General features: G+C 35.1%; 5 protein-coding genes across 8 annotated transcripts in view; 3 read left to right on the top strand and 2 right to left on the bottom strand.

Annotated features, from left to right (window-relative positions):
* The window catches only part of LOC134841435 (autophagy-related protein 16-1-like), a 214,249-nt gene extending 210,844 nt beyond the window's left edge, over positions 1 to 3,405 (bottom strand). For all 4 annotated transcript variants that reach the window (XM_063857421.1, XM_063857422.1, XM_063857423.1 and 1 more), the window contains exon 1: positions 3,385 to 3,405. The gene's annotated coding sequence lies outside the window, so the exon portion shown is untranslated. The remainder of the gene's footprint in view (positions 1 to 3,384) is intronic.
* Positions 1 to 3,409, bottom strand: part of LOC134841437 (uncharacterized) — a 113,317-nt gene extending 109,908 nt beyond the window's left edge. Inside the window, exon 1 of the mRNA XM_063857425.1 lies at positions 3,388 to 3,409. The gene's annotated coding sequence lies outside the window, so the exon portion shown is untranslated. The remainder of the gene's footprint in view (positions 1 to 3,387) is intronic.
* The window catches only part of LOC134841434 (uncharacterized), a 325,189-nt gene that overhangs the window by 87,715 nt on the left and 211,627 nt on the right, over positions 1 to 25,847 (top strand). The window lies entirely within an intron of this gene.
* The window catches only part of LOC134841433 (uncharacterized), a 189,579-nt gene that overhangs the window by 87,718 nt on the left and 76,014 nt on the right, over positions 1 to 25,847 (top strand). The gene's annotated exons all lie outside the window — the stretch shown is intronic.
* LOC134841255 (casein kinase I-like) lies at positions 3,717 to 7,252 on the top strand. Its single transcript, XM_063857112.1, has 4 exons — positions 3,717 to 4,447; positions 4,519 to 4,689; positions 5,674 to 5,923; positions 6,265 to 7,252. The coding sequence occupies exons 1-4, from the start codon at positions 3,883 to 3,885 to the stop codon at positions 6,539 to 6,541; spliced, it is 1,263 nt and encodes a 420-aa protein (XP_063713182.1). The 5' UTR covers positions 3,717 to 3,882; the 3' UTR covers positions 6,542 to 7,252.

The raw sequence follows: 25,847 nt of genomic DNA, 5'->3' as shown, positions 1-25,847 counted from the left end.
AACCGGGTAGCTGTCTGGATTCGACGTGTGGGAACGGAGAGCACACCTGCGATGGACGGTCATGTGTCAGGATACTATCCTTTCGAAAAGAAGACCTGGTCACTTGGTTTGAAGACATCACGGAAAGGGAGAAAAGTGAAGTGCAAATAGTTGCGGAGTGTTATGCGAGAACTACGGTGAATATAGCGACAGCTCTCGGATTCTTCTCGAGAATGTGTAGTCTGCAGTCACTGGAGAGGCTAGAGTCTGAACACCATTTAGTGACGGCGTTGAGCGTAGAATCATGGCCTGGGGTGTTGCAGGTGACTCAAAAACACATCCAGAGCTGGAAGGTTGGTCTCGAGGCGGAAATGGGGTTTCCCATGAGCGAAGCTTATGGCCTGCCATTGAACGCAAAATCCTTGATAGGGTCAATGATGGCCAACTTGTGCGGAAGCCACTACCCACTGCACATAGCGATGGTGGAAGCATCCAGCCAGAGAGTACTGGTGGACAAGGCCTTCTCAGTGCCCAAGTGCGTGAGGTTGGCTCGGATATCGCATCACTCGCACAAGCTGTTGAGAAAAATCAGAGGGACAGTACCAAAAAAATTGAGAGATGACTTGAGTGAAATCTGGGGAGAAGAACTTTTGAAGTTGGAGAGTGAGAACACAAGCGATCACGAGAGACAAAACGTGATTGGAAAACCTGTGGGAGGTGCCCCAAACATGGAAGATAGCGACACGATGCATGAGAAAATGATAGAGCTTGAGCCTCTCTTGGAAGCCTCGGGGGAGCGTAACCTCAGGAGCATTGAGATCATCCCATGGAGAATGCCCATGCCACTGTTTGGCACAAACGGTGTGGTATCCAGATCACAAGAACCAATGCCTGGTGTGGGCTATGGAAGAAGTTCGGTCGATCGGACTACCGGATCACCGGCAGAAGGTGACGCTCTTAGTAGTGAGTACGATGTTGGCTCTGAGATGGAGAGAAGAGAATATAACGAAGTATCGGGAAGCAACGACGCCAACGGCTGAGTCAATATACGCGATAGACTACAGCAGGAGACTCGAGTTGTTTGAGACTGCGTGCAAAGTATTCGCCGTACCAACGGAAGTCAGACCCGTATGGAGCCGTTTGAGGTACTTTCCATGGTTTCGGGCGACACTGACGTCTTGGTTGTACATGACAACGAAAGATCACATGAGAAAGCATCAAAAGGAGTATCGACAGTTCCAGGCCGAGATTGGGCCGGAAGCTTTCAAGAGACCCCTGTTGACCCATCAAAATGCGATCACGACAGGATGGAAGAGAGTGGGTAAAATGTCTAGAGACAATACCAAAGCGAGGGAATCGATACTAGAGGAGGACCTGGCGAAGAACGTGAGCTTGAGCCTGCACAACTCCTTTTGTTTGAACCGGGAATCTAGGGTGAAGGCACTACCCAACCAGGCAAAGAGGTTGCAGGAGCAAAGAGAATGGATGCGATCCTATGAACAGCTGAAGGCTTGGGAGGAGATCGTGATTAGCTCCGATGATGAAGAAGAACTGTTGAGACAGTTTGCCGTATCTAGTACTTCAGGGTGCGGCACCTCCAAGGCGAAGAGTGCGAGATGAGTGGATGGTTCGAATGGATCTTGAGTCTTGAGAGGGAAGGGGGGCTTGAGTGTGGATCCGGGTGAAACCTGGATTCACGAAAAAGAAATTTTAACGAATCAAATATTGTTATTAATATGCTATATCTATTATATAAATCATAATGCTGCATAACAATTTCCTAATTGAATGGGACAAAAGAAATTTTAAATAATGGCTTGAAAAGCGAGAATTCAAGGGTGCAGGTGTGTGCAGATTTTGATTGCTGTTTAGCGATAGTGTGAAAATTTTACATGGCTGTGAATTTTGGGGTGTAGATAAGCTTAAGTCTGCTGCAAACTTCTGTAAATGACCACTGGCACTGTACCTTGAGCAACACTCGGTTTTTTGGGACTCACTGGCAGACGACAGCACGCGATGAGGACATCGATCTTGAGTCCGGGGAGTATGTGCCAGTCGGTCATATTTGGAAGTTTGACCTTGAGAAAAACAAGAGCACTTAATTTTGGGGTGAAATTTAATTTTTCAAAAATTCGAATGGAGCCTGTCATGCACGATTTTCTCGCGATAACTGAAAACCGAAAAAGAGAAATGAGAACAATCGAGTAACAATCGCGGGAAAGTTGCAAGATAAATCAGTAGGAAATTGCTATTCGCAATTTCCGACACAAAAATAATCTAGAGTAGAGCTGTCCAATTTGAAATAGAAGACAAAGTGTTCCTGAGAACTGGACAATTATCCAACTGGTCAACTATTTGAACTGGACCAGAGTGAACCTTCGGTGGAAAGGTGGACAGCTTGAGTGTCCCAATGGTCCACATAAAACTGCATTCTAGAGTACAAACTTATTCCTGTTGTTGAAACTGACAAACATTAAGCTCATTTAGTTACATTATTTAATTCTTGAGTTGCTTACCGACTTGATTACTCCCAATCATTGAGCGTGCTACAATGTGAGTACTTAATTTAAATTTCTAGAGTGTGTTTTATAATTGTTATGTTGAGGTAAGGCGAGTTTTAGGTTGATCCATCTGAAATGGATCAAAGTTCCACTGTCTAATAAAAAGTAACTTAACAAATTGTTCCGACCCGGTTTTTAACGGCGTTCATTTATTTTGGGTGTCTAGAGACCTAAGTATGGGGACGTTCTTAATTCTAGAGTGGGGGGATATTTTAGTAGTAGCCTTTAAGCTGTAACGGGTCGTATTCTCATGTCACAAACGAACCGAATTGGCTCCGACTGATTTGAGGTAGAAAAACACAAGAGATAGTGTCCCTGACTCTTGAGCCAATGGTTATAGGGCCTATTTTTCTTAAGCCTCATGTGTGACTGCAGTAGACGAATGTTACTTGAAGCTAGTAGTTGAGGGAAAGGGTTGATCCATCTTCGATGGAGATGATGATTTTTATCTACTGAACAAAAACAATAGTTATATAATAAATAGTAGTAGCCCTGTTTTTAGGAGTGACCTCGTGGTCTGGGGATACTGAGACCCAGCCATGAGCTCACTATTCTTGCGTAAAATTAAGTTAATTTGAGTGTTTTGACCGAAGCCGAAAGCAGTAACGTTTTTGTCGACCCGATGTTAGAAAGACCACCGAAAGAACTGGCTTTGGTAGAGACGGTGAAAAGCATGTAGAGCTTTGTTTAGACGCTGGCAAGTCGTTTTATAGCTTAGCTTTATTTTCCGTCGATATGTACTTCCGGGCGTATGTTACAGCACTTCCCACACAAGTCACCAGGAACATCGGAGACAGAGTGAGCATATCGTCGATTTCGTCTTGACATTTCGAGATATGAAACTATTTAATAAGTTTATCACAACAATTAGGTGATGTATCTTATTAAAGCCCGTTAAGGCTGTTTATGAACATCATTCGAGATGAATGCAGAAAATTTTTGTAGATGTAGTTTCGTCTACTTTTTATTAGTAATTTTTTCAGACAATGGACTTCCTTTTCCCTTTTAATATTTTCCTTTGTAATGTTTTAATTGTACCACAAGTTTGCGAAGCTCTGCATCGCATTTGTGTTTAAAATATCTTGCGCCCATTTATCTTGCGAAACATTAATAAGAGGTTCAAAAGTGTTGGACTGTGGCTACCATTTATTGAAAGCAAAACCGTCATCATCATTCGTTTGTAGTGCAATTTGAACTGAAGTTTTGACCTTTACAGATTAAATTGTAATGAACTTTTCGGCGCAAATTTGAAGAATTGAAGAGTTTGATCAATCAAAAATTCAAGCCAATCAATTATTATTGTTAGGTAGGATATGCTATTATACTAGCACAGACAGATTACATGGAACTCAGAGTTGGAAATAAGTATCGTATCGGGCGGAAGATAGGCAGTGGATCGTTTGGAGAAATCTATTATGGAACAAATGTCCAAACGAACGAAGAAGTTGCGATCAAACTAGAATGTGTCAAAACCAAGCATCCACAGCTTCATCTGGAAAGCAAATTTTACAAACTTCTTCAAGGTGGAATAGGAATTCCTTCCATTAAATGGTGCGGCGCGGAAGGAGATTTTAACGTTATGGTGATGGAACTTTTGGGTCCAAGTTTAGAAGATCTCTTCAACTTCTGTAATAGAAAGTTTTCCCTGAAGACAGTTCTTCTAATTGCAGACCAGCTGTTAACTCGCGTGGAGTATGTCCACATGAAACATTTTCTACATCGCGACATTAAACCAGATAATTTTTTGATGGGTGTTGGCAAAAAAGGGAATATTATTTTCATAATCGATTTCGGACTGGCCAAAAAGTATAGGGATCCCAGAACTCATCAACATATTCCTTACAGAGAAAACAAAAACCTTACTGGAACTGCAAGATATGCTAGTATAAACACACACATGGGAATTGGTAAATTACTTTTCTGTTTTTTTTTAATTGCGTAGTTAAACTGTTTTCTATTTTCATTTTATGCAATTTAGAACAAAGTCGGCGCGATGACTTAGAATCTCTCGGCTATGTGCTGGTATACTGCATGCAAGGTTCACTTCCATGGCAGGGATTAAAAGCGGCTAACAAGAAACAGAAATACGACAAAATATCTGAAAAGAAGATGAAAACACCCGTGGAAGTTTTATGCAAGACACAGCCAAGTAAGTCAAAATAACGAAGTGATGCTCTTTTATATTGGCCTTGATGATTTTGTTTCTGGAAAAACTAGTAACGTTTGTGCTCGAGCAAGTTTGATCTATCGCGGTTTGACTTAGTCCAGTTCATTTTTTTGTTGAAAGGAAGGCAAATTCCACAAAGTGTGAATGACTTCTGGTTTCAAAATGGACTTAATTATCTGAACTAACTGCGGAATACAAAGAGTATTCTTGATCCAGTTTTCTCGAAATGGAATAATTTTCTGGAAAAAGCGCCAATTATAAACAATTCTTCAAATTAACCTGGTAAAATTTTTCTTTGAATTTTGAAATTGAAAATAGTTCAAACATTTTCAAAAAAACTTTTATGTCTCACTTGAGTTCTCTAACACTTTTCTAACCATCTGTTGGCTGTTTATGAGCAAAAATTTCAGATGAGCAAAATGCAGTCAAAACCGGAACCGAGAAATATCTATTTTAAAAACATAAATGTTAACTCAAATCAGATTTGGAGCTCAAGATATACATGTACAAATATTGATTGAAGCATATGGAAAGGAGATAGGGCTAGGTCGTTAACCAGACCATAATGCAATAATTCAATTAAGATAAATTTAAATTAGAGGAAGATTCGAAAAGGAAGCGGTTAGAACAAACACAACTTTGCTGAGAAACCGTGAAAACACTGTCTTTAACCAGAATAAACGGCGTCATTACATCTGTCAACCAAATTTGTTTATCATCGAGTCTCTTGTTATCCATGTTAAATTTGTTCCATGTTATAACTTTTCTGGTAAAAGGTCGGTCCCCTATGGAGATATACGCGTATCCGACCTGAATATTTAATCTAAAACAATTATTGGCTACGTCATTCTCAGTTATTATAGTCAGTAAAAAACATGAACTACTCAATGATAAATGCTTAAGTGATACATTTATACTGCGTTTCGCTTTAAACTCTTAAGATTTTCCGTGTTTATTTACTTACAGCTGAGTTCGCATCCTTCTTCAACTATGCAAGAAATCTGCGTTTCGACGAAAAGCCAGACTACGGATACTTGAGGCAGCTATTCAGGAATCTGTATCACAGACAGGGCTATACGTACGACTACATATTCGACTGGAATATCATGAAGACACCTGGGTTGGATAACAAACAGAAAACATCCACTAATAATGCGCACCAGGGTGTGACACAGTCAAACGCTATGGAAGCCAGTGGAGCCTTACAATCCAACAGGTATACATACAGCAATGTTCATTTCAATTTTTCATGAGCCTTAAATGCAAAACAAGAGTGAATATTTGCAGCTTGGCGCTTCATTCAAAACATAGTGCACAATGCTTCTCTTGGATTTTAACTCATGAAAAAATAATTTGATTATTAGTTCATTGCGCCGTTGAGTCGAGATTAATTAAGTTGACCAGGTGTTGAAAAGGGTCAAACAGCACGCCTAACGCGAGGGTGGGGGTCGGGGTGTTTTAGCGTAAACAACACAAACACCCAAATGAGTAACTGGAGTGCGTAATATCTAGCAGTATGAGCAACAGTCGAGTGCTTAACATTTAGTTGTTCATTAGGAACGGCGACATGATCAGCTCAGGCGCCATCAACCCACAGATGGGACTGTTCACCGAACATAACATGGGGACCCCTAATAGTGGTCTGAATCAGAAGGGAGCAGCGGCCCAGTATGGAGACAAACCATACTCAGCTAACAGACAGACCCGCACAGCGGGCAACAATCCCCTGGCAGAGCATATCGTGCCCAACACAGCAACCCAAATGAATAAGGGAAGCCCGCAACAGCTATCCCAGAACTTCTCAAAGTTAAAACTATCTTCAGGAAATAATTAAAGTGATTTGCTCATCACTCGCTGTTGAAGTTCTCACCTTCTTTCGAGAACGAGCCACCTTTAGTTTCTTTTCTGTCTTTGGTTTAATGCTCCAAAAGCATTGTGTACATGATTACGATTATCGTTATTTCATTTTGATGTATTATAGTTTACTCACGACAAAGTTCTAACTTTATTGTCTAGCAGTAATTAGACGGGTGTAGCTAGAAATTACAAAATGTTGAAAGTTTTACCCCCTTCTGGTTACACTCTATAAGGTCGCAAATTTTGTCGTTTTGATGATTCATTATGAATGTTAAAATGCTCTGGTAATCTTGTTATTATGTTTGAGTAAAGGTGCTACGGAGCTTTGCGCTTTTAAATTCGTTACATGTTCTTGGTTGTCCATGAACTTTTTCGTTTTAACCATTAAGAGTAGGTTATTTGGGCACCAAAGTTTGACTAAACTACTTATGGTCTGTTAACCGCAGTTTGCTCTGAAAAGAGATAAATGGTTGTTGAGTGTATCAACTAAGCTTTTAATCTTTATTCTTTCAACTTCTTTTTAGCCGTAAATTAAAACTGTTTAACATTTTTGAACATAAAGTAACAGCAAGTACTATAACTGGTCTCGCTGTTTGTGGCTGCTTTCAGTTACGGGGCAGCTTTTGTAAAATAAGTCTATATTTCGATTAGTTCTTCTTCTATTCTTAGTTTAGTTTTGTATAAACTGTCTTTTCCTATCCGATTCTACCCGCTAAGCGCGGAATGAGTTGTGCCCGCGGTTGTTCTACTTTGAGAGACCCGTTTGTTGTGATAGACGCAATGCAATGTTTACTCAACAATCACATTTGCATTGTTAGAGCCACTGCTTTGACTACAAATTGGGAAGAACAAATGTGTCAGTGTTAAACACACATCAGAAATGCCACAGAAGCAATTCTGCTTCAAAGCCGGATAGGCTCTATCTTGAATAAAGGTGTGTAAACCCACATGGCTAAGAATTAAATGTGAGATTTATGAATTTACCAATTGGTTTAATATCATGCTTGCCTCCTGTTGGATTATCTGTCAAGGAAATCCATGTAATAACCGCTCACTTGAACTCCTCCGATGACGAAACGGTATCTGACTGCTGTTACACTAGTAAAAAGGGAGGACAGTTTGTCAAAAAATGAATGCGTTCAGTAAGCGGTTGCTACATAATATCAGTCAAAATATATAGTGTTCCATGAGAGTTTCATTACAAGCAAATGGCAGTCGGTTGTTTGGAGGCATTAATCAACAGTGGAGGATTGAGGGAGACGGCCCCCGTTCCCCCTCGGCTATAGCCCACTGACCACATAGTGGGTTCCCACTTGATGCTATTATACATGTTCCTTTTAGGCGGGGAAGCGCGCGCCGTGAAAAAGCAATTTTTTGTTCAGAAAAGTCAAATAAAGCGCAATTTTTTTTCTCATAAGTTTGACTGTGGAACGAAAATTGACAAATTGGGAGCTTTATAGTGAAATCAATTGAGTAGTTCCCGAGGAGCGAAGGTGATCGCTCATTAGTCGGTACTTGACACATGTTTATGAGCATAAGAACCACTTGAAACTAGCTTACATTTTAAAATTAGATCGCGTCATGAAGTCCAACGCCACCATTTACAATTTCAAACTCGAAAACTAGATTTAGATAATAATTAAATAAAGAATTAAGTTGCATATTCAGCCGTCTTTTTTGCTAACTCAAATGAAGAAAAATTTAGAAGCGATTTATACGTCCTTAGAAGTAGCAGGAAAATTGTTGATTTTTAGCTACAAGGTCAGAGCTTTTCTCTTAGCAATGATTGTCCAAACATGAAATAAAAAAGAATTAATTTTGCCTCGCAGAATAGTTTGCACGGATTTATTATGCATGCGATTTCTATGTTCGCGAATAGCAAGTTTTCTCATTTTGGAAAATAATGATTTTGTGAACATCTTGTCCAACAGTGTCACTGAATCATTTTGACTTGTCCTGCTAAATGTTTTGAGCTTGTCTGCGTTTCAATTACCGGTTCTATTCTATAAAATGTTATGTTAGTTTTAAGTTTACAAACACCAGTTGGGTGTAAATAATGTTTTTATTACGACCAATTGAAAAATGAGGAGGAACTTCGTATTCAGGTGTGATTTTAAAGTTTTTTTTTTAAATTTCCACGCAAAATCAGCTACAACCAATTATCATCGCAAAGAGTTGAAGGATATATCATATTAAAGCTCTTTTAGTCGTGATTCGAACGACGTTGGAAAACTTCAAAAAAGTTTTCTCAGTGTCGAGAAAAACGGTTTGAAATTTTTGATTTTTTTTTTCAAAATTCGAGCGCGTACAGCGAGCGAGAACGCTTATTTATGCTTAATTAAGGTCGTTACAATAACTCATTTTTGCTGAATTTTAATTTCAATTGAGTAAAATTAGTCTTAGGAAATTTTAATTGCCACTTTGGGAATCAAAAATTTGGAACAATTTCTGCAAAAAACTATAAAAAAATATTGCTCGTATATGATTTTTTTTATTTTCTAGTAATTTTTCTCCAAAAGTGTGGTTTTGTTTGCCTATATTACTATGACTGTCGAATATGCTTAAGTTACAGTGTTGGCTCAAATCTTTTCATCACGCCACGCAAAAAAAACTACACTAATTTGAAAAAAAACTTGTAGTTTTTTAAAGACTAGGGCGGAACACTTAGTGCTACTTGCACAGTAACCGCCTATTCTTGTTTCCTTTTTTAACAGTTTTTTGGCTTAATTGGCTTAAAGGTTTTTGACTGATCCGTAATCGGATTAGTGGCATCAAATTGCGTCGTTGGATGAGCGAAACAAGTTTCCTAAGCTCTTAAATGGATATTTGGTTTAATTGGCTTGAAGTTTTTTTTGGCTTTATCCGTAATCGGATTAGTGGCGCCAAATTGCGTCGCTGGATGTGCGAAACAAGTTTCATAAGCGCTCAAGTAGACATTTGGTTTTTGAGCTTAAAAATTTTTTTTCTGCTTATCCGTGATCGGATTACTGTCATCAAATTGCTTCGTTGGATGAGCGAAACAAGTTTCCTAATCTTTAATTGAGTATTCAATTCTGTTTGAAACGTAATTAGGCTTGCTTAGGAAAACAGTTTTTTTTGGTTGAACGGGTGCCTGCTCGGAAATTGACGGCTTTATTACAGCTTCGTAAGTTTTGATTCGATGCAAATTCAACTTTTTGTCGTCTTATTTAATAAAGAGATGAACATTTTGGTAATCTAGCTTTTCTCGACCTGGTCAAAAAAAATCGACATCAAGGTTTTTGTATCAACTTCAGTTTGCGTGTTTTTCATGATTTGTGGTGCAAAAACATATGGTCGTTGAATGAAACGTAATAAGATTCGAAATTAAGGTTGAACGGTTCAATCGGATTACTGTCATCAAATTGCTCCGTTGGATGAGCGAAACAAGTTTCTTAATCTTTAATTGGGTATTTAATTCGGTTTGAAATTTAATTGAGCTTTTCTAGGAAAACAGTTTTTCTTTTTTTTGGTTGAACGTGTGCCTGCTCGAAAATTGACGGCTTTATTACCGCTTCGTAAGTTTTGATTCGTTGCAAATTCAAGTTTTTGTCGTTTTATTTAATAAAGAGATGAACATTTTGGTAATCTAGCTTTTCTCGACCTGGTCAAAAAAAATCGACATCAAGGTTTTTGTATCAACTTCAGTTTGCGTGTTTTTCATGATTTGTGGTGCAAAAACATATGGTCGTTGAATGAAACGTAATAAGATTCGAAATTAATAAGATTAATTTAGAGGCATATTTTTCTACAAAAATTGTTAATTGCTACATTTGACCAACTAAAAGTAAGTAATGCGCTCTTTGCTCTATCGCACATAACAAGAGAAGGCGGTGATAAAAACTTAAAACGAGTTGATTTGTTCCTAGTTTTCATTAGTTAAACCGTTCAATTTGCTGGTTTTTACGAAGCGCAACTCCGCTTCTAATTAAATGCGATAAAAACAAACTTTTTTGATGAGCAAAGTTGTTTTTGCAGCTCGAAATATTGGTTTTCAAGACTATTTTTGTCAGTGTAATTTGAAATTTGTTGAAAAATTTCACATCGACCAAATGATCTGAAATAGAAGCGATTAAGTATCATTATTTGCTTTCAAAAATTCGCCTTTTGCTTTGATCTACAATTCAAATGCTACAAAAATGATTTTTGTTGTTGAGCTAAGTTGTTTTTGACTGCGCAAAATTGTTGGTTTTCAGGGACCATTTTTGTCTGCGTAATTTAAAATTTGTTGAAAAATTTTAAACGGCCAAACTAACTGAAATATAAGCGATTAAGAATCACCATATGGTTTCAAATGTTCGCCGTTTTGCTTTGGTCTACAATTCAAATGCTATCAAAAAATGATTTTTGTTGATGAACCCAGTTATTTGACTGCGCAAAATTGTTAGTTTTCAAGGACCATTTGAAAACCAACTTTTTGTTATTTGACTGCGCAAAATTGTAGGTTTTCAAGGACCATTTTTGTCTGTGTAATTTGAAATTTGTTGAAAAGTTTCATATCGACCAAAAGATCTGAAATAGAAGCGATCAAGTATAATTATTTGATTTCAAAGATCCGTCATTTTGCTTTAGTCTACAAACAAAATTCGATAAAAATGATTTTTTTTATGAGCCCAGTTGTTTTTGTCTGCCTAAATTGTTGGTTTTTAAGACTATTTTTGTCAGTGTAATTTGAAGTTTGTTGAAAAACTTCAAATCGACCAAATGATCTGAAATAGACGCAATGCAACGTTTACTCAACAGTCTTATTTGCATTTTTAGAGCCAGTGCTTTGACTACAAATTGGGAAGAACAGATGTGTCAGTGTTAAACACACATCAGAAATGCCACAGAAGCAATTCTGCTTCAAAGCCGGACAGGCTCTATCTTGAATAATGGTGTGTAAACCCACATGGCTAAGAGTTGAGAGTGAGTTTTATTAATTTAACAATTGGTTTAAAATCATGCTTGCCTCGTGTTTTGGATTATCTGTCAAGGAAATCCATGTAATAACCGGTCACTTGAACTCTTCCAATGACCGGTTATGGTCACTTGAACTCTTTCAATGACCGGTAATACCTCTTCTAATGACGAAATGGTATCTGAATGCTGTTACACTATAAAAAAGTGAGGGCAGTTTGTCAAAAATGAATGCGTTTTGTGAGCGGTTGCTACATAATATCAGTCAAAATATATAGTATTCCATGAGAGTTTCAATACAAGCAAAATGGCAGTCGGTTCTGTTTGGAGGCGTTAATCAACAGTGGAGGATTGAGGGAGACGGCCCCCGTTCCCCCTCGGCTTCAGCTCACTGACCACATAGTGGGTTCCCACTTGATACTATTATACATGTTCCTTTTAGGCGGGGAAGCGCGCGCCGTGAAAAAGCCGATTTATACGAAACGTTAAATAAAGCGCAATTTTTTTCTCATAAGTTTGACTGTGGAACGAAAATTGACAAATTGGTAGCTTTATAGTAACATCAATTGAGTACTCCCAAGGAGCGAAGGTGATCGCTCAAAAGTCGGTACTTGAAGCATGTTTATGAACATAGGAACCGCTTGAAACTAGTTTCCATTTCAGAATTATAATGCGTAATGAACTCCAACGCCACCATTTATCATTTCAAACTCAAAAACTAGTTCTAGATAGAAATTAATTGAAGAATTAAGTTGCATATTCAGCCGTCTTTTTCCAAATTTAAATGAAAAAAAATTAGAAGCGCTTTATACGTCCTTAGAAGTAGCAGGAAAATTGTTTGCTTTTAGCTACAAGGTCAGAGCTTTTCTCTTAGCAATGAGTGTCCAAAGATGAATTGTTTGAACGGATTTATTATGCATGTGATTTCTATGTTCGCGAATTGTAAGTGTTCTCATTTCGGAAAATAATGTTTTTGTGAACATCTTGTCCAACAGTTTCACTGAATCATTTTGAGCATGTCCTGCTCGATATTTTGAGCTTGTCTGCGTTTCAATTACCGCTTCTATTCTATGAAATTTTATGTTCGTTTCAAGTTTACATACACCAGTTGGGTATAATTATTGTTTTTATTACGACCAATTGAAAAATGTGGAGGAACTTCGTATTCGGATGTGATTAAGTTTTTTTTCAATTTCCACGCAAAATCAGCTACAGCCATTTATTATCGGAAAGAGTTGAGGGGTATATGATATTAAAACTTTTTTAGTCGTGATTCAAACGACGTTGGAAAACTTCGAAAGAATTTTATCAGTGTCGAGAAAAACCGGTTTGAAATTTTTGACTTTTTTTTAATTCGAGCGCGTACAGCCAGCGAGCACTCTTACTTATGCTTAATTAAGGTCGTTGCAATAACTCATTATTGCTAAATTTTAATTGAGTAAAATTAGTCTTAGGAAATTTTAATTGCCATTTTGGGAATCGAAAACTTGGAACAATTTCTGCAAAAACTTAAAAAATATTGCTCGTAAATGATTTTTTTTCTTTTCTAGTGATTTTTATCCAAAAGTGTGCTTTTGTTTGCCTATAATACTATGACTGTCGAATATGCCTAAATTACAGTGTTGGCTCAAACCTTTCTATCACACCACGCTAAAAAAACTACACTAATTTGAAAAAAAAAATTGTAGTTTTTTTAAAGACTAGGATCGGAACATTTTGTGGTACTTGCACAGTAACCGGCTATTCTTGTTTAGTTTTTTTTTAACGTTTTTTGGTTTAATTGGCTCAAAGTTTTTTTGACTGATCCGTAATCGGATTACTGTCATCAAATTGCTCCGTTGGATGAGCGAAACAAGTTTCTTAATCTTTAATTGGGTATTTAATTCGGTTTGAAATTTAATTGAGCTTTTCTAGGAAAACAGTTTTTCTTTTTTTTGGTTGAACGTGTGCCTGCTCGAAAATTGACGGCTTTATTACCGCTTCGTAAGTTTTGATTCGTTGCAAATTCAAGTTTTTGTCGTTTTATTTAGTAAAGAGATGAACTTTTTGGTAATCTAGCTTTTCTCGACCTTGTCAAAAAAACTCGACATCAAGGTTTTTGTATCAACTTCTGTTTGCTTGTTTTTCATGATTTTTGGTGCAAAAACATATGGTCGTTGAATGAAACGTATTAAGATTCGAAATTAATAAGATTAATTTAGAGGCATAATTTTCTACAGAAGTTGTTAATTGCTACATTTGAACAACTAAAAGTATACAGTGCGCTCTTTCCTTCATCGCACGTAACAGGTAGAGTAGGAGGTAATAAAAACTTAAAACAAGTTGATTTGTTCCTAGTTTTCATTAGTTAAACCGTTCAATTTGCTGGTTTTTACGAAGCGCAACTCCGCTTCTAATTGAATGCGATAAAAACAATTTTTTTTGATGAGCCCAGTTATTTCGACAGCTCGAATTGTCGGTTTTCAAGGACCATTTTTGTCAGAGTAATTTGAAATTTGTTGAAAATTTTCACATCGACCAAAAAACCTGAAATAGAAGTCAGTGTAAATATAAATTGGTTGAAAAATTTCACATCGACCAAATGATCTGAAATAGAAGCGATTGAGTATCAATATTTGCTATCAAAGGTTCGCTATTTTGCTTTGGTCTACAATTAAAATTCGATAAACAATTTTGTTGATAAGCCCAGTTGTTTTTGTCCGCCTAAATTGTTGGTTTTTTAAGGACCATTTTTGTCAGTGTAATTTGAAATTTGTTGAAAAAATTCACATCGACCAAATGATCTGAAGTAGAAGCGATTTAGTATCATTATTTTTTTTTCAAAATTTCGCCATTTGCTTTGGTCTACAATTCAAATACGATAAAAATGATCTTTTTTGATGAGCCTAGTTGTTTTTGCCTGCCGACCATTTTTGTCAGTGTAATTTGAAATTTGTTGAAAAATTTTTGCATCGGCCAAATGATCTGAAATATAAGCGATTAAGAATCATTAATTGGTTTGAAAGGTTCTTCATTTTGCTTTGGTCTACATATCAAATGCGATAAAAACGATCTTTTTTGATGAGCCTAGTTGTTTTTGCCTGCCGACCATTTTTGTCAGTGTAAATTGAATTTTGTTGAAAAATTTTACACCGACCAAATGGTCTGAAATAGAAGCGATTAAGTATCATGATTTGGTTTCAAAGGTTCGCGATTTTGCTTTGGTCTACAAATCAATTTCGATAAAAATTAGTTTTGTTGATGAGCCCATTTGTTTTTGTCCGACTAATTTGTTGGTTTTTAAGGACCATTTTTGTCAGTGTAATTTGAAATTTGTTGAAAAATTTCACATCGACCAAATGATCTGAAATAGAAGCAATTTAGTATCATTATTTTCTTTCAAAGGTTCGCCATTTGCTTTGGTCTAATTCAATTGCGATAAAAATGATCTTTTTTGATGAGCCTAGTTGTTTTTGCCTGCCGACCATTTTTGTCAGTGTAATTTGAAATTTGTTTAAAAATTTTACACGGCCAAATGATCAGAAATCTAAGCGATTAAGAATCATCATATGGTTTCAAAGGTTCGCCATTTTGCTTTGGTCTACAATTCAAATGCGATAGAAATGATCTTTTTTGTTGAGCCCAGTTGTTTTTGCCTGCCGACCATTTTTGTCAGTGTAATTTGAAATTTGTTTAAAAATTTTACACGGCCAAATGATCTGAAATATAAGCGATTAAGAATCATCATATGGTTTCAAAGGTTCGCCATTTTGCTTTGGTCTACAATTCAAATGCGATAGAAATGATCTTTTTTGATGAGCCTAGTTGTTTTTGCCTGCCGACCATTTTTGTCAGTGTAATTTGAAATTTATTTTAAAATTTTACACGGCCAAACGATCTGAAATATAAGCGATTAAGAATCGTCATATGGTTTCAAAGTTTCGCCATTTTGCTTTGGTCTACAATTCAAATGCGATAGAAAAGATCTTTTTTGTTGAGCCTAGTTGTTTTTGCCTGCCGACCATTTTTGTCAGTGTAATTTGAAATTTGTTTAAAAATTTTACACGGCCAAATGATCTGAAATATAAGCGATTAAGAATCTTCGATTAAGTTTCAAAGGTTCGCCATTTTGCTTTAGTCTACAAACAAATTTCGATAAAAATGAATTTTGTTGATGAGCCCAGCTGTTTTTGTCCGCCTAAATTGTTGGTTTTCAAGGACCATTTTAGTCAGTGTAAATATAAATTGGTTGAAAAATTTCACATCGACCAAATGATCTGAAATAGAAGCGATTAAGTATCAATATTTGCTATCAAAGGTTCGCTATTTTGCTTTGGTCTACAATTAAAATTCGATAAACAATTTTGTTGATAAGCCCAGTTGTTTTTGTCCGCCTAAGTTGTTGGTTTTTTAAGGACCATTTTTGTCAGTGTAATTTGAAATTTGTTGAAAAAATTCACATCGACCAAATGATCTGAAGTAGAAGCGATTTAGTATCATTATTTTTTTAAAAAAAATTTGGCCATTTGCTTTGGTCTACAATTCAAATGCGATAAAAATGATCTTTTTTGATGAGCCTAGTTGTTTTTGCCTGCCGACCATTTTTGTCAGTGTAATTTGAAATTTGTTGAAAAATTTTTGCATCGGCCAAATGATCTGAAATATAAGCGATTAAGAATCATTAATTGGTTTGAAAGGTTCTTCATTTTGCTTTGGTCTACAATTCAAATGCGATAAAAATGATCTTTTTTGATGAGCCTAGTTGTTTTTGCCTGCCGACCATTTTTGTCAGTGTAAATTGAATTTTGTTGAAAAATTTCACATCGATCCAATGGTCTGAAATAGAAGCGATTAAGTATCATGATTTGGTTTCAAAGGTTCGCGATTTTGCTTTGGTCTACAAATCAATTTCGATAAAAATTAGTTTTGTTGATGAGCCCATTTGTTTTTGTCCCACTAATTTGTTGGTTTTTAAGGACCATTTTTGTCAGTGTAATTTGAAATTTGTTGAAAAATTTCACATCGACCAAATGATCTGAAATAGAAGCAATTTAGTATCAATATTTTCTTTCAAAGGTTCGCCATTTGCTTTGGTCTAATTTAATTGCGATAAAAATGATCTTTTTTGATGAGCCTAGTTGTTTTTGCCTGCCGACCATTTTTGTCAGTGTAATTTGAAATTTGTTTAAAAATTTTACACGGCCAAATGATCAGAAATCTAAGCGATTAAGAATCATCATATGGTTTCAAAGGTTCGCCATTTTGCTTTGGTCTACAATTCAAATGCGATAGAAATGATCTTTTTTGTTGAGCCCAGTTGTTTTTACCTGCCGACCATTTTTGTCAGTGTAGTTTGAAATTTGTTTAAAAATTTTACACGGCCAAATGATCTGAAATATAAGCGATTAAGAATCATCATATGGTTTCAAAGGTTCGCCATTTTGCTTTGGTCTACAATTCAAATGCGATAGAAATGATCTTTTTTGATGAGCCTAGTTGTTTTTGCCTGCCGACCATTTTTTTCAGTGTAATTTGAAATTTATTTTAAAATTTTACACGGCCAAATGATCTGAAATATAAGCGATTAAGAATCGTCATATGGTTTCAAAGTTTCGCCATTTTGCTTTGGTCTACAATTCAAATGCGATAGAAAAGATCTTTTTTGTTGAGCCTAGTTGTTTTTGCCTGCCGACCATTTTTGTCAGTGTAATTTGAAATTTGTTTTAAAATTTTACACGGCCAAATGATCTGAAATATAAGCGATTAAGTATCATTATTTGCTTTCAACAATTCTACAATTCAAATGCTACAAAAATGATTTTTGTTGATGAGCCCAGTTGTTTTTGTCTGCCTAAATTGTTGTTTTTGAGACCATTTTTTTGTCAGTGTAATTTGAAATTTGTTGAAAATTTTCAAATCGACCAAATGATGTGAAATAGACGCAATGCAACGTTTAATCAACAATCACATTTGCATTGTTAGAGCCACTGCTTTGACTACAAATTGGGAAGAACAGATGTGTCAGTGTTAAACACACATCAGAAATGCCACAGAAGCAATTCTGCTTCAAAGCCGGATAGGCTTTATCTTGAATAATGGTGTGTAAACCCACATGGCTAAGAGTTAAGTGTGAGTTTTATTAGTTTAACAATTGGTTTAATATCATGCTTGCCTCGTGTTTTGAATTATCTGTCAAGGAAATCCATGTAATAACCGGTCACTTGAACTTCCAATGACCGGTTATGGTCACTTGAGATCTTTCAATGACCGGTTATACCTCTTCCAATGACGAAATGGTATCTGAATGCTGTTACACTATAAAAAATGGAGGACAGTTTGTCAAAAATGAATGCGTTTAGTGAGCGGTTGCTACATAATATCAGTCAAAATTTATAGTATTCCATGAGAGTTTCAATACAAGCAAATGGCAGTCGGTTCTGTTTGGAGGCGTTAATCAACAGTCGAGGATTGAGGGAGACGGCCCCCGTTCCCCCTCGGCTTCAGCCCACTGACCACATAGTGGGTTCCCACTTAATACTATTATACATGTTCCTTTTAGGCGGGGAAGCGCGCGCCGTGAAAAGCCGATTTATACGAAACGTTAAATAAAGCGCAATTTTTTTCTCATAAGTTTGGCTGTGGAACGAAAATTGACAAATTGGTAGCTTTATAGTAGCATCAATTGAGTAATCCCAAGGAGCGAAGGTGATCGCTCAATAGTCGGTACTTGAAGCTTGTTTATGAACATAGGAACCGCTTGAAACTAGTTTCCATTTCAGAATTAGAATGCGTCATGAACTCCAACGCCACCATTTACAATTTCAAACTCAAAAACTAGTTCTAGATAGAAATTAATGGAAGAATTAAGTTGCATATTCAGCCGTCTTTTTCCAAATTTAAATGAAAAAAAATTAGAAGTGCTTTATACGTCCTTAGAAGTAGCAGGAAAATTGTTTGCTTTTAGCTACAAGGTCAGAGCTTTTCTCTTAGCAATGATTGTCCAAACATGAATTGTTTGAACGGATTTATTATGCATGTGATTTCTATGTTCGCGAATTGTAAGTGTTTTCATTTCGGAAAATAATGTTTTTGTGAACATCTTGTCCAACAGTTTCACTGAATCATTTTGAGCATGTCCTGCTCAATATTTTGAGCTTGTCTGCGTTTCAATTACCGCTTCTATTCTATGAAATTTTATGTTCGTTTCAAGTTTACATACACCAGTTGGGTATAATTATTGTTTTTATTACGACCAATTGAAAAATGTGGAGGAACTTCGTATTCGGATGTGATTAAGTTTTTTTTTCAATTTCCACGCAAAATCAGCTACAGCCATTTATTATCGGAAAGAGTTGAGGGGTATATGATATTAAAACTTTTTTAGTCGTGATTCAAACGACGTTGGAAAACTTCGAAAGAATTTTATCAGTGTCGAGAAAAACCGGTTTGAAATTTTTGACTTTTTTTTTAATTCGAGCGCTTACAGCCAGCGAGCACTCTTATTTATGCTTAATTAAGGTCGTTGCAATAACTCATTATTGCTAAATTTTAATTGAGTAAAATTAGTCTTAGGAATGTTTAATTGCCATTTTGGGAATCGAAAACTTGGAACAATTTCTGCAAAAACTTAAAAAATATTGCTCGTATATGATTTTTTTCTTTTCTAGTGATTTTTATCCAAAAGTGTGCTTTTGTTTGCCTATAATACTATGACTGTCGAATATGCCTAAATTACAGTGTTGGCTCAAACCTTTCTATCACACCACGCTAAAAAAACTACACTAATTTGAAAAAAAAATTGTAGTTTTTTTAAAGACTAGGATCGGAACATTTTGTGGTACTTGCACAGTAATCGGCTATTCTTGTTTAGTTTTTTTTACACTTTTTTGGTTTAATTCGCTCAAAGTTTTTTTGACTGATTCGTAATCGGATTAATGGCGCCAAATTGCGTCGCTGGATGTGCGAAACAAGTTTTCTAAGCGCTTAAATGAATATTTGGTTTTTTGGGCTTAATAGTTTTTCTGCTTATGCGTGATCGGATTACTGTCATCAAATTGCTCCGTTGGATGAGCGAAACAAGTTTCCTAATCTTTAATTGGGTATTTAATTCGGTTTGAAATGTAATTTTGCTTGTCTAGGAAAACAGTTTTTCTGTTTTTGGTTGAACGTGTGCCTGCTCGAAAATTTACGGCTTTATTACAGTTTCGTAAGTTTTGATTCGATGCAAATTCAAGTTTTTGTCGTCTTATTTAGTAAAGAGATGAACTTTTTGGTAATCTAGCTTTTCTCGACCTTGTCAAAAAAACTCGACATCAAGGTTTTTGTATCAACTTCTGTTTGCTTGTTTTTCATGATTTTTGGTGCAAAAACATATGGTCGTTGAATGAAACGTATTAAGATTCGAAATAAATAAGATTAACTTAGAGGCATAATTTTCTACAGAAGTTGTTAATTGCTACATTTGAACAACTAAAAGTATACAGTGCGCTCTTTCCTCTATCGCACGTAACAGGTAGAGTAGGAGGTAATAAAAACTTAAAACAAGTTGATTTGTTCCTAGTTTTCATTAGTTAAACCGTTCATTTTGCTGGTTTTTACGAAGCGCAACTCCGCTTCTAATTAAATGCGATAAAAACAATTTTTTTTGATGAGCCCAGTTATTTCGACAGCTCGAATTGTCGGTTTTCAAGGACCATTTATGTCAGAGTAATTTGAAATTTGTTGAAAATTTTCACATCGACCAAAAAACCTGAAATAGAAGCGATTAAGTGTAATTATTTGGTTTCAAAGATTCATCATTTTGCTTTAGTCTACAAACAAATCGATAATAATGAATTTTGTTGATGAGCCCAGTTGTTTTTGTCCGCCCAAATTGTTGGTTTTTAGGGACCATTTTCGTCAGTGTAAATATAAATTGGTTGAAAAATTTCACATCAACCAAATGATCTGAAATAGAAGCGATTAAGTATCAATATTTGCTTTCAAAGGTTCGCTATTTTGCTTTGGTCTACAATTAAAATTCGATAAACAATTTTGTTGATGAGCCCAGTTGTTTTTGTCCGCCTAAATTGTTGGTTTTTAAGGACCATTTTTGTCGATGTAATTTGAAATTTGTTGAAAAAATTCACATCGACCAAATGATCTGAAGTAGAAGCGATTTAGTATCATTATTTTTTTTCAAAATTTTGCTATTTGCTTTGGTCTACAATTCAAATGCGATGAAAATGATCTTTTTTGATGAGCCTAGTTGTTTTTGCCTGCCGACCATTTTTGTCAGTGTAATTTGAAAGTTGTTTAAAAATTTTACACGGCCAAATGATCTGAAATATAAGCGATTAGGAATCATCATATGGTTTCAAAGGTTCGCCATTTTGCTTTGGTCTACAATTCAAATGCGATAGACATGATCTTTTTTGATGAGCCTAGTTGTTTTTGCCTGCCGACCATTTTTGTCAGTGTAATTTGAAAGTTGTTTAAAAATTTTACACGGCCAAATGATCTGAAATATAAGCGATTAGGAATCATCATATGGTTTCAAAGGTTCGCCATTTTGCTTTGGTCTACAATTCAAATGCGATGAAAATGATCTTTTTTGATGAGCCTAGTTGTTTTTGCCTGCCGACCATTTTTGTCAGTGTAGTTTGAAATTTGTTGAAAAATTTTGCATCGGCCAAATAATCTGAAATATAAGCGATCAAGAATCATTATTTGGTTTGAAAGGTTCGCCATTTTGCTTTGGTCTACAATTCAATTGCGATAAAATTGATCTTTTTTGATGAGCGTAGTTGTTTTTGCCTGCCGACCATTTTTGTCAGTGTAAATTGAATTTTGTTGAAAAATTTCACACCGACCAAATGGTCTGAAATAGAAGCGATTAAGTATCATGATTTGGTTTCAAAGGTTCGCGATTTTGCTTTGGTCTATAAATCAATTTCGATAAAAATGATTTTTGTTGATGAGCCCAATTGTTTTTGTCCGCCTAATTTGTTGGTTTTTAAGGACCATTTTTGTTATTGTAATATGAAACTTGTTGAAAAGTTTCACATCGACCAAATGATCTGAAATAGAAGCAATTTAGTATCATTATTTTCTTTCAAAGGTTTGCCATTTGCTTTGGTCTAATTCAAATGCGATAAAAATGATCTTTTTTGATGAGCCTAGTTGTTTTTGCCTGCCGACCATTTTTGTCAGTGTAATTTGAAATTTGTTTTAAAATTTTACACGGCCAAATGATCTGAAATATAAGCGATTAAGAATCATCATATGGTTTCAAAGGTTCGCCATTTTGCTTTGGTCTACAATTCAAATGCGACACAAATGATCTTTTTTGTTGAGCCTAGTTGTTTTTGCCTGCCGACCATTTTTGTCGATGTAATTTGAAATTTGTTGAAAAAATTCACATCGACCAAATGATCTGAAGTAGAAGCGATTTAGTATCATGATTTTTTTTTTCAAAATTTCGCCATTTGCTTTGGTCTACAATTCAAATGCGATAAAAATGATCTTTTTTGATGAGCCTAGTTGTTTTTGCCTGCCAACCATTTTTGTCAGTGTAGTTTGAAATTTGTTGAAAAATTTTGCATCGGCCAAATAATCTGAAATATAAGCGATCAAGAATCATTATTTGGTTTGAAAGGTTCGCCATTTTGCTTTGGTCTACAATTCAATTGCGGTAAAATTGATCTTTTTTGATGAGCGTAGTTGTTTTTGCCTGCCGACCATTTTTGTCAGTGTAAATTGAATTTTGTTGAAAAATTTCACACCGACCAAATGGTCTGAAATAGAAGCGATTAAGTATCATGATTTGGTTTCAAAGGTTCGCGATTTTGCTTTGGTCTATAAATCAATTTCGATAAAAATGATTTTTGTTGATGAGCCCAATTGTTTTTGTCCGCCTAATTTGTTGGTTTTTAATGACCATTTTTGTTATTGTAATATGAAACTTGTTGAAAAATTTCACATCGACCAAATGATCTGAAATAGAAGCAATTTAGTATCATTATTTTCTTTCAAAGGTTTGCCATTTGCTTTGGTCTAATTCAAATGCGATAAAAATGATCTTTTTTGATGAGCCTAGTTGTTTTTGCCTGCCGACCATTTTTGTCAGTGTAATTTGAAATTTGTTTTAAAATTTTACACGGCCAAATGATCTGAAATATAAGCGATTAGGAATCATCATATGGTTTCAAAGGTTCGCCATTTTGCTTTGATCTACAATTCAAATGCGATAGACATGATCTTTTTTGATGAGCCTAGTTGTTTTTGCCTGCCGACCATTTTTGTCAGTGTAATTTGAAAGTTGTTTAAAAATTTTACACGGCCAAATGATCTGAAATATAAGCGATTAAGAATCATCATATGGTTTCAAAGGTTCGCCATTTTGCTTTGGTCTACAATTCAAATGCGACACAAATGATCTTTTTTGTTGAGCCTAGTTGTTTTTGCCTGCCGACCATTTTTGTCAGTGTAATTTGAAATTTGTTAAAAAATTTTACACGGCCAAATGATCTGAAATATAAGCGATTAGGAATCATCATATGGTTTCAAAGGTTCGCCATTTTGCTTTGGTCTACAATTCAAATGCGATAGACATGATCTTTTTTGATGAGCCTAGTTGTTTTTGCCTGCCGACCATTTTTGTCAGTGTAATTTGAAAGTTGTTTAAAAATTTTACACGGCCAAATGATCTGAAATATAAGAGATTAAGAATCATCATATGGTTTCAAAGGTTCGCCATTTTGCTTTGGTCTACAATTCAAATGCGTAGAAAATATCTTTTTTGATGAGCCTAGTTGTTTTTGCCCGCCGACCATTTTTGTAAGTGTAATTTGAAATTTGTTAAAAACTTTTACACGGCCAAATGATCTGAAATATAAGCGATTAAGAATCATCATATGGTTTCATGGGTTCGCCATTTTGCTTTGGTCTACAATTCAAATGCGATAGAAATGATCTTTTTTGATGAGCCTAGTTTTTTTGCCTACCGACCATTTTTGTCAGTGTAATTTGAAATTTGTTAAAAACTTTTACACGGCCAAATGATCTGAAATATAAGCGATTAAGAATCATCATATGGTATCAAAGGTTCGCCATTTTGCTTTGGTCTACAATTCAAATGCGATAGAAATGATCTTTTTTGATGAGCTTAGTTTTTTTGCCTACCGACCATTGTTGTCAGTGTAATTTGAAATTTGTTTAAAAATTTTACACGGCCAAATCATCTGAAATATAAGCAATTAAGAATCATCATATGGTTTCAAAGGTTCACCATTTTGCTTTGGTCTACAATTCAAATGCGATAGAAATGATTTTTTTTGATGAGCCTAGTTGTTTTTGCCTGCCGACCATTTTTGTCAGTGTAATTTGAAATTTGTTAAAAAATTTTACATGGCCAAATGATCTGAAATATAAGCGATTGGATTTGTCGGAAATTGATTCTTTTAAGTTTGAAAGTTCATAAGTCTAAAAGATTGAGAGGAGTTATTATCTTGATTCTTGGTATGATCAAGTTCTTTTTTGTATAATTGTAGTTTTTTTTGAAATTTTTGCATACCTTTTTAAAAACCAAACTTGAATGTTTGCAAGCAAATAAATATTTTCATTTGCTCTATTTTTTTAGTAATGTTTTAGTAATTATTTGGTTTCAAAGGTTCCCCATTTTGCTTTGGTCTACAAATCAATTTGTTTTTTTTATTGTGTTGGGTTTGTCGGAAATTGATTCTTTTAAGTTTGAAAGTTCATAAGTCTAAAAGATTGAGAGGAGTTATTATCTTGATTCTTGGTATGGTCAAGCTCTTTTTAGTATAATTGTAGTTTTTTTTGAAATTTTTGCATACCTTTTTAAAAACCAAACTTGAATGTTTGCAAGCAAATAAATATTTTCATTTGCTCTATTTTTTTAGTAATGTTTTAGTAATTATTTGGTTTCAAAGGTTCGTCATTTTGCTTTGGTCTACAAATCAATTTGTTTTTTTTTTATTGTGTTGGGTTTGTCGGAAATTGATTCTTTTAAGTTTGAAAGTTCATAAGTCTAAAAGATTGAGAGGAGTTATTATCTTGATTCTTGGTATGGTCAAGTTCTTTTTAGTATAATTGTAGTTTTTTTTGAAATTTTTGCATACCTTTTTAAAAACCAAACTTGAATGTTTGCAAGCAAATAAATATTTTCATTTGCTCTATTTTTTTAGTAATGTTTTAGTAATTATTTGGTTTCAAAGGTTCGCCATTTTGCTTTGGTCTACAAATCAATTTGTTTTTTTTATTGTGTTGGGTTTGTCGGAAATTGATTCTTTTAAGTTTGAAAGTTCATAAGTCTAAAAGATTGAGAGGAGTTATTATCTTGATTCTTGGTATGGTCAAGTTCTTTTTAGTATAATTGTAGTTTTTTTTGAAATTTTTGCATACCTTTTTAAAAACCAAACTTGAATGTTTGCAAGCAAACAATCAAGAATGTTTGAAATTGATAACTTCATCTGCATATCGTTTTGAGAGAGTAATTTAAACATCATCAGAAAATAATGACATTTGCTCGATTGAATAAAAAATGCAGGTTGTAACAGAATTGCATGAGAAAATGAGTGTCATTTGCATGCTGTAGGATACTTTGCGAAAGAATTCCAGTGTAAGTGTCCTTGTAGATATCAGAGTAAACTAAACAAGAATCGCCAGGTGCATTCAAGAAACAAAAAGTTCCTGCCACAAATATTTTTTTAGTGAGACCTGGTTTCTTTTTGGGTGGAGGATGCTGAGCTGCTTAAAGACTCCACAAAAAATAATCATCAAAGCTTCTCTGTACAAATAACTTTTTGCCTGTTTTGAAATGTGTTGTTATTGGGTAAAAAAAGATAATTTATAGATATTTTTGTTTTTGTAAAACAAAAACTTCTTTTTTTGATATTTTAAAAAGAATTGCCTTTGTTTTTACTCATCCTTCTGCTAAGGTTTGTGAAAATTCCAAAAATAGGGGAACGCTCATAAATTTGTTTTTGTTCCGACTTTCGATACGAAAGTAACGGAATATTTGTGCTCGGGGTGGGTTTTTTTCTTCAGACAAAGTTCGACTTTTCAACTAACCATTTTTGACAAAATTTTTTCATATCATTCATATTGTATTGTTGTCCTGATCTTAAATTTGAAAAGATATTTCACCTGTGATCATTTTTCGGAAAGTTATGAGGGTTTAAAGATTGCCATTTTGACCAATTTGGGACAATTAACGCGCAATATAGTTGGCGCTATTAACGCGTAAGCGGAGGTTTAATCCGTCTTAAAAATCGTTCCAAATTAGTTTAAAGAAACTTTTTTGCTATAATTGATTTGTTACAAGGAGCGAAATCTATTGTTTTGTACTTACCATGGCGTGTGGGGGGAAGATTTTCATTAAAAAA

Source organism: Symsagittifera roscoffensis, chromosome 3 (genome assembly GCF_963678635.1).
Source record: "Symsagittifera roscoffensis chromosome 3, txSymRosc1.1, whole genome shotgun sequence".
Lineage (NCBI taxonomy): Eukaryota > Metazoa > Xenacoelomorpha > Acoela > Convolutidae > Symsagittifera > Symsagittifera roscoffensis.
Note: the sequence above shows the minus strand (reverse complement) of the source record. Positions and strands in the feature narration are given on the sequence as shown.